At 45.4% G+C, this 8,410-nt stretch overlaps 1 protein-coding gene across 1 annotated transcript; it reads right to left on the reverse strand.

Annotated features, from left to right (window-relative positions):
* Positions 1-967: 967 nt before the first annotated feature.
* LOC114695731 (placenta-specific gene 8 protein-like) lies at positions 968-8,080 on the reverse strand. Its single transcript, XM_028873184.2, has 4 exons — positions 7,944-8,080; positions 5,571-5,695; positions 2,531-2,646; positions 968-1,227 (listed from the first exon to the last, which is right to left on the reverse strand). The coding sequence occupies exons 1-3, from the start codon at positions 8,050-8,052 to the stop codon at positions 2,542-2,544; spliced, it is 339 nt and encodes a 112-aa protein (XP_028729017.1). The 5' UTR covers positions 8,053-8,080; the 3' UTR covers positions 968-1,227; positions 2,531-2,541.
* Positions 8,081-8,410: the final 330 nt, after the last annotated feature.

Consider the following 8,410-nt stretch of genomic DNA (forward strand, 5'->3'; position numbering starts at 1 on the left):
CAGAAATGCCTCCACCTGAGGGCAGCCAATGAGAAATGGTGGCGGGCAACCACTCCCTTAGAAGTAATTTCTAGAAGTCCCTAGAAGCGAGCCAATCAGAATTGTACCCGTACTAGCACCCCTAAATGATGTAACCTTGTGACTTTTCCTTTAAAAACTGAACTTGCAGACAGGTGGGCGCTTCCTCCAGCCTCCACTGCGTTGGATGTATTGGATGAAGTCCCTGCCTAGGCTTGTATTGCTTTTGGATATCCAGAATTAAACCTTGCTTTTGCATTCCGGCATGCTCGTCTTTGGTGGTCTCTCTGGGGTCACGATCTGGGCACAACAGTAGGAAGAGGTTAGGCAGGACCTCCGGGCAGAGAGAGGAAAAGGAGATGAATCTAGGTGCTAGAGAGATGCCAGACGAGACAGACAGGAAATGGGAGATGGAAGAGAGTGTAAAAAGCCATGAGGTAAAATGTAGATTAATATAAATGAATTCATTTACGTCATAAGAGCTAGTGAGACAAGGTCTTAGCTATAGGCCAAGCTTTCATAATTAGCAAGTCTCCGAGTGGTTTGTTTTGTTTTGTTGTGAGCTGGCAGACCAAAGAAAAGTCTGACTGCTCCTGGAATGTTCACTATGGAAGGCCTTGCTTTGTTAGAAACATGCTGATAAGTAACAGGGAAGGAAAGTGTCTCAGAACAGTTCATTATCTGTAGCTCGTAGCTTCCATACCCCACCTCAAGCTTCGAGGATCCAAGTGCTGAACTGCTGTTGTTGAAAGTCCAGACACTGAACACCTGAGCGGGAGGGGTGTGGGGGTGCAATGATGAGGCTGAATCCTTAAAATTAATTGGTGATGGAAGCATTTGGGTGAAGGCAAAGATGCGTAAAGAATGTGTGTAGCAAGGGCTGAAAGAGCGGCTTGGGAGTATAGCAATTACTTCAGACCTGTGAGGCACCACACCCAAAACGAAACAATCCTCTTAGTAAAATCTTTTATTTGGTTTATGTTTCAAGTGTAAAATAATCATAAGCTGGAATATTTGATGATACGGGAGCGAGGAGAAGCCAAGTCAAACAGCAACATCCATTTAAAATAAATCAGAAAGTCGAATTTCTAAAATGCCATCTTCTTGGAATTATCTCGTCATCCATCGTATCTCAGTTGCAAAAGATTTGGAAATACTCCGGCTGAAGAGGTGTGTTCTGGGTTCAGCGGCTTCAGCAAGAGCTCTCCCCTGTGAGGGTAGCACAGAATTCCTCAATCTACCTTTCTGTTTTTAATAAACATTAATCTGCAACAGCATCTTAGAAACACTGGGAATTTAACACAGGTGGTGCCGAGTTCTCAGACACCCTGTGCCCCGTTTCCCTGTTAGTTATCATCAGGTGTTAGTTACCACAGCGTGGACTGGATTCAGATTCCTTCAGTTTTACCAAGCTGCCTTTTCTGTTCCGGGATCCAGTTCAAGTGCTGAATTGCACTGGGTCATTATATTCCATAGGTTCCTCTCCTCTAATAGTGTATCAGGGTTCCCTTATTTGTCTGTTTTTAAATTTTTTTTAAATCATTTTATGTGTATGACTGTTTTGCCTGCATGCCTGTCTGTGTACATGTGCACCTAGTTCCCATGGAGTCCAGAAGAGAGCATCACATTCCCTGGAACTGGAGTTACGGACAGTGTGAGCCATCATGTGGGTGCTGGAATTTCTTTCTAGCCCTGTGGATTTGTTTTGTTTGGAGACTGGGTCTCATGTAGCCCAGGCTGGCCTCAAACTCACTCTGCAACTGAGGCTAGCCTTGAACTCCTGATCCTCCTGCCTCTACCTTCCCAAGTGCTGGGATTATAGGTGTATGTCTGTTTTATAAAATAGCGAGAATCAAATTTAGGGCTTTGTACACCCTTGGTGAGCACTCTACCAACCCAGCTTCACCCCTTTCCTGTGTCCAGTTTTATTGTCAGCGAATGACAGAATATCCAAATTGATCATCAGAAGTCAGAAGCGTGGAATATATTTTATTTTGAACCAGCTCGAAGATTCAGTGAACTAATTTCTCTGAGATTAAAAACAAAAGTTCAGCCAGGATCTGGTGGTGGCACATCTTTATTCCTAGCACTCAAGAGGTAGAGCAGGCTCTCTGTGAGTTCGAGGACAGTCGGGTCTACAGAGCAAGTTCCAGGAGAGGCAGGGCTGTTGTTACACAGAAAAACAATGTCTTGGAGAAAAAAAAAGTTTAGTTGTGCTGACCCATTAGTATGTATATGTGGTTACATGATTTGTTCACATTGTTAATGTTGAGAATGAAAATTTCCAGGATTAGGTGGGTGGGGAGCTATGTCTATCTGACTGCGAACAAAACATCTTCTGGAAAGAGTCTGTGTCTGCAGAGCAGAGACTGACAGACTGATGGGTTCTTGGTACTGTGGAGACATTGGAAAGCGCTTGGGGAGACTTAAGGAACTGCTATTTTGAGTTGTTATTCCCAACAATAATTTACCCAGCCCCTAGTTCTGTTTCCCAAGTCGCACGTTGACTCACCATCCAGCTCCTTAGAAAGCATTCATGGCTCTCCTCCGGTTAATGTCTCTCTTGATTTGGCACACAGAGCAAACAGGACAGAAGAGGGTGGTGATATAGTCATTACAAATAGATCCCTGTGGAAGACCACGGAGGCGTGTGAATGTATAACCTGCTGCGGCTTGTGGATTTTAAAGAAAACCAAAGCATGCACACAGGGTCAGAGGGAACCCTTCAAGAGTCATTTCTTTACTTCCCCCACTTGGGTCCTGGTCTTCCAGTTTGACAGGAAGTGCTTATCTGCTCAGCCATCTCACTGGCCCTGGATTTGGTTTAGAAGGATACCTCCAGGAAAACCATAACTGACCACAAGACACTTGCCTCTCCATTGCAGTACTCTACGATTCTGAGAAGAGAAGATCCACTCTAACTATCAAGCCCAAGAATACAATAAAGAGATTCAGAAAGTCAGATCTCACAACCAGGAAACTCCTGGCTCTAAGTTGTTACAGCAGAATGAAAAACTCGAGACACGTGATTCTGTGAACGTTTTTGGGAAGAGAATTAGGGAAGTGGCAAACAGTTTGGGGTCAAAGTACTCCTAAGTACTAGTGAAAAAAGTAAAAGTTTGACAGGAAATGTGACCACATAAGACATCGACTGTGATGCTGAATGAAGAAGCACCGTGGCCACAATGTAGAAGCTGGACATGGAATTAGCCAAAGGTACGGAGACCTGTGTAGGAGGGAGTGGGCAGGAGCCAGGAAGGACAGGACCACAGCCCAGGCCTCCGTGAAGTCCATAGGGAAAGCCTACATCAAGAAGCGAATATTCAACGGAAAAGCAAGAAAAACTGCTCTGTAGAGGGTCACACAGGTGAAGGAGTTAGGGAATGGCTGTTTTTCTTGACAATCTACAAAATGAGATTTATCATTTAAAGAACAGTTTGCTTCAGAGTTTTCATCCGTTAAAAACGAACGCCAACCTAGGGAGCAGGGACTTTGGTAAGGCCGGGGATCCTGAGCAGTTTAACGCGGTGGAGGAGAAAGTCAAGCAGGGTCGCAGATCCATCAACCCGAAGCAGCCCTGGGGAAGGGTGGGGACACTACACTAGATAAACCAAAGCTCAGAAACACGGAGCAGGGGAGGTGGGAAGCAGCAGGGTGGTTCTGGATGATCAGACCCAGGGCCCCCTCATGTGGGTCTCGGGGTTCCAGGAGAGGCCCGGCAGGAGACAGTGGGTAGTGTCCTAAATATTAGATTGCTAGCTCACAGGGTACATACACTCTGAGAGATACTGGCAAGTACTCTTCCAAGACTATCAGTTTTACACACCATCAGCATTTACACGAATGTATTTCTATGAGTTAAAGGGATAGAAACAAGTTATTGTTTATTACCAAGTGGTAGACTTGGTTATTAAAAGGTTCCGTTTTCACTTTTTATTTCATATATTTCTGTTTAAATTTGCTACATATTTTAACATTGCTTTGTAATAAAATAAAACTAGTTAAAATTTTCAAGTGAAAAAAAAATCACTGAAATAAAATAGGTCCCTAGAAAATGTCGCACATTTGTTTGTCCCTGTGACAATGAATCTTGTGTGTTTCCTTGTCTAGGCCACAGCTGAACATAGACGTTTGCTTTACCATTATTCTAGATGGTTTTCGAAGATTCATTTGAGATAAAATTAACATTTAAACCTGTAGACTTGGAATACAGCAGATTACCTCACATAATGTAGATGGACTGCTCTTCCAATTAGTTGAAGACCTTCTTACAATTAGGACCTGAGGCTTACTGATTGATTAGGTTGGCCGGCCAGGGAGCCACTGGGGTCCATCTGTCTCCCCCTTTCCAGGGCAGGGACTGAACTCAGGCTTGCAGAGCTACTGACTGAGCTCTCCTCAGCTTTATCCTCCCTCCTGTTCCTCCTTCCTCCCCTTCCTTCTGACAGGGAAACACTGTAGCTCAGACTCTCAACCTTTCGACCTCAACCTCCCAAGTCCTAAGGTTACAGGTGTGTGTGCTACCATGCTCAAATAGTTGAAGACCTTGGAAGAGGAAGAGGAAGAAGAGGAAGAAGAACAAGAGGAAGAAGAGGAAGAGGGAGCAGAAGAGGAGGAGATGGATTTCCCTTGAATTAGGAAGAGTCCTGCTCGTACACTGCCTGTGGACTTCAATTCACTCATGACTATCTAGCTGCTTTGAGTGTTGGACTTACTGGTTTCCATCACTGCATGACTTTATAACACATCTCTCTCTATGACTTTTTTTCTTTTGGTTTTTCAAGACAGGGTTTTTCTGGGTAGCCCTGGCTGTCCTGGAACTCACTCTGTAGACCAGGCTGGCCTGATCCTCCTGCCTCTGCATCCTGAGTGCTGGGATTAAAGGAGTGCACCACCACCATTTGACTTTTTCTTTACTGCTGTCTCTGTCTCTTTCTCTCTCTCTACACACACAGAGGGAGGCAAGTATACACATATATATTTAATATATATACATATATAATGCATATTCCTATATGATATATAAAAATGTGTACGTACACATGTGCATGCACATCTACTTACCTATGGGCTGTTTCTTTGTGTAACTCTGATTAAAATGCTACCCCATTTCATATGGTGATGTAGGTGTAACGCAAAGTGCACCCACGTACAGTTTGGATTGGATGTCCCCTCTCTGTGATACCAGGGCACACCTCTTACACACTTGGAAGTCTTTGTCGGTAAAATATGGTGGACCCTCCCCCACCACACACAGGCATCACCAGGGGGGTGGAGAGTTCAGGCACCTGAAGTATAACAGGTTCCAAATAATCCTCCTCTACTGTGTTACACACTTGCAAATATGAAGTCCTTGCTTTCCAGGATGTTGAGAGGGCACACAAGGAGAGGATCTACTGCTCTGTTGACTGGACTAAAGACTGTACACGCCACACACCTCTGGCTAATCAGACTCAGAGCCTGGACTACCATCAAATGGCAGCCACCCCACCCCTCCAACGGCTACAGTAAATCCGGTTGCAGACTGGAATGATAAAAGGCGAGAGACTCACGGGAATGCCATATCGGGTTCGGTAGAGGGTCCTCATCGCCACAGTTGTCCCACACAAACAGCATTCATTCATGTCAGCTGCCACTTTGACACCAAGACACGTAAAGCAGAACGTCCCACAGAGGCCTGGGAACACGAAAGCAGGGGTACATGTCACTCGTCTGCCCCATCAGCTCCACCAAGAGCGGTCACAACAGGGGGCCTTTCCCCTCTCTGCTGCCAAGTCCGTCTTCACTGTGGAGCTTCGTTACACGCCCCCCTCCCCCGTCATTTCAAGAGCGACTGCACACGGGAAAGATCCGGCTCTTTCTGCAGCAGCGCCACTCAGGTGTTAATTACCGAAACCTACCCATGTTCCAGGTAAAACCTCAGTACTAACCATGCTCCAACTGGAATCCGTTAGGGATCTAACAGGAAAGAATGTCCAGTGGAGGACCAGCTCACTTCAGAGCAGAGCCTACAAGCCCTGAGTGGTAAATACCTCCTGAGCCGAAGAGTGAAGCGTGGTTAGAAAATTTTAAAATGAGTGAAAGGGAACAGAGTTTCTTCGAGATCATTTGTCATATCCATTCACTGTGGCAAGGTCCTGGATAGGGTAGGGAATGAAGTTAGGGGTGACAGGCCTAAGGTGGTGTGTGTGTGTGTGTGTGTGTGTGTGTGTGTGTGTGTGTGTGTGTGTGTGATGACAAACTAGGAGGTGTTTACGTCTGCCACCAAGGCCAGGGAGAGGCACCAAGTATTTTGTAAGGAGAGAATGATTTGGTCAGATCTGCATTAAGAAAATCTTCCGCCGGGCGGTGGTGGTGCACGCCTTTAATCCCAGCACTCGGGAGCAGAGCCAGGCGGATCTCTGTGAGTTCGAGGCCAGCCTGGGCTACCAAGTGAGCTCCAGGAAAGGCGCAAAGCTACACAGAGAAACCCTGTCTCGAAAAACCAAAAAAAAAAAAAAAAAAAAAAAAAAAAAAGAAAATCTTCCATAAACCGGGTGGTGGTGGTGGTGGTGGTGCACGCTTTCAATTCCAGTACTCAAGAGGTAGGGTCAGAGGCAGGCAGAGTTCAAGGCCAGCCTGGTCTACAGAGTGAGTTCCAGGACAGCCAGAGCTACACAGAGAAACCCTGTCTTGAAAAACCAAAACACAACAAAAAAAAAAAGAAAGAAAGAAAGAAAAGAAAAAAATCTGCCACAAAACAGTGACGACTACCCCCTCCCCTTAAAAATCACAGTTTATTTAGTGAGTGCACGCACAGTGTAAAAGTCAGAGGATAATTTTCAGGTGCTGGGCCTCTCCTTCCACCACGTGGCTCCTGGGGCTCAAACTCCGGCTGTCAGACTTGGCCACGGGCACTTTTCCCACTGAGCTGTCCTGAGCCGTCCTGACAACCCGACATTAAAGTTCGAGTATGCAAGTAATTGTACATTCAGATAATTGAGTGGTGACTTGGGGCTGGAGGATTAAATGTTAATGTTTAGGAAATTTGACTATTGTAAGTCTTTATTATCACTTTGATTTTCAGATGTCAGAAACAATGTCCCGAGACACGTTAGTCAGTCGACCCTGTTACCTAGTAAGTCAAAGAGCGCTCGCACGTAATTCCTCCTGTCTATGCTCTCCTGTAATTATTAGCCTCCTTCGGTTTCAAGTTCCGTTCCATTGCAAGTTAAAGCTTCTGTATTTCCTTACGATTCTTAGGAACAGGCTTCAAAGTAAACCTTTTGTTCCTGATTTGCTGAGAACAGTCTCTGGTCCCCTTTGCTACCCCACCTCACTTTCTTCCAAGATCGCTTGGACAGAGATCTTATTGCTGCATGCAGGAAAACTTAACTGTACAGATTGAATTAGTTCTCTGAGGCTGTGCCAAAACTGGCTGAGAAGTGTCCTGTGATGGGACACGATGTAACTATGAAACAAGATTTTAATATATGTGTAACCAAAAAGAGATTTTTTTTTCTAGTTTTTTAATCCCAGCACTCAGGAGGCAGAGGCATCTCTGTGAGTTTGAGGCTAGCCTGTCTACATAGTGAGTTCCAGGACAGCTAGGGCTACACAGAGAAACCCTGTCTCAAAAAACAAACAAAATTAGGTTCAAGTAAAAATGTTTCATTCACGTATAATCTGTTTATAATTATTAGGCCAAGCCCATTCAGTTTTAGAATCATTTAAGACTTCCAATGTTACCTTAACTCTAGAGTTATTTTAGGGGTAACATGATTGTTTTTGATATACAGGAGAAAAATCAGCTGTAATCATTAGGCTGTCTTTGATTTTGACTGCATCATTCCGGGATGCCAGGCGTCTGTAATAAGTTAGCAACTTCCAACACAGTGGGGGGAATGGGGCAGTGTATCAAAGTTGGGGCACCTTCCCCCACTTACAGACTCCGAAGTCGCTGAAGCAATCGCACAGGCTGGTCTGCCAGTTGGAGTTTTGGGGAGCACGAACAAATCCGGGTTGAGTCACGATGACTGTTGGTGCCTGAGCCATTTTCGATGCGAGTCTTAAAAGCCCTGGTCTGAAAAAGAAAATGTTGGCGTTGGCTGCCTGGAGCTGCTGTGGTAGGCGCCAGGTTCTGCTCCTAAGCTAACTGCTGTGTTCCGCTGGCTGGGACGTGGTTGGAGAAATCAGCTTGTTGATCTCTCAGAGTATTTCAGTCTCCACCTCTGAGGGGCAGAGGCCCCAGGGAAAACACTGAACTGGAAAGGCGAACAGATGAGTCTCATGGCAGAAGAAACGAAAGAGTGTTGATCGTAAGCTATTTTCAGACAGGTACCTGCTGTCCAGGAAGGGGAACAAATGACTGGCCTGTGACAGTGGTGGGTCAGAGGACCATGGGAAACAACCT

Source organism: Peromyscus leucopus, unplaced genomic scaffold (genome assembly GCF_004664715.2).
Source record: "Peromyscus leucopus breed LL Stock unplaced genomic scaffold, UCI_PerLeu_2.1 scaffold_299, whole genome shotgun sequence".
NCBI classification, from domain to species: Eukaryota; Metazoa; Chordata; class Mammalia; order Rodentia; family Cricetidae; genus Peromyscus; species Peromyscus leucopus.

Coding starts and splice junctions, on each gene's coding strand:
- LOC114695731 (XM_028873184.2), bottom strand. CDS start 8,052: ATGGCTCAGGCACCAACAGTCATCGTGACTCAACCCGGATTTGTTCGT. Junction 5,696..7,943: donor CTTCAGCGACTTCGGAGTCT/GTAAGTGGGGGA, acceptor TCGTGTTCCCAG/GCCTCTGTGGGACGTTCTGC. Junction 2,647..5,570: donor GAACCCGATATGGCATTCCC/GTGAGTCTCTCG, acceptor GGTCTTCCACAG/GGATCTATTTGTAATGACTA.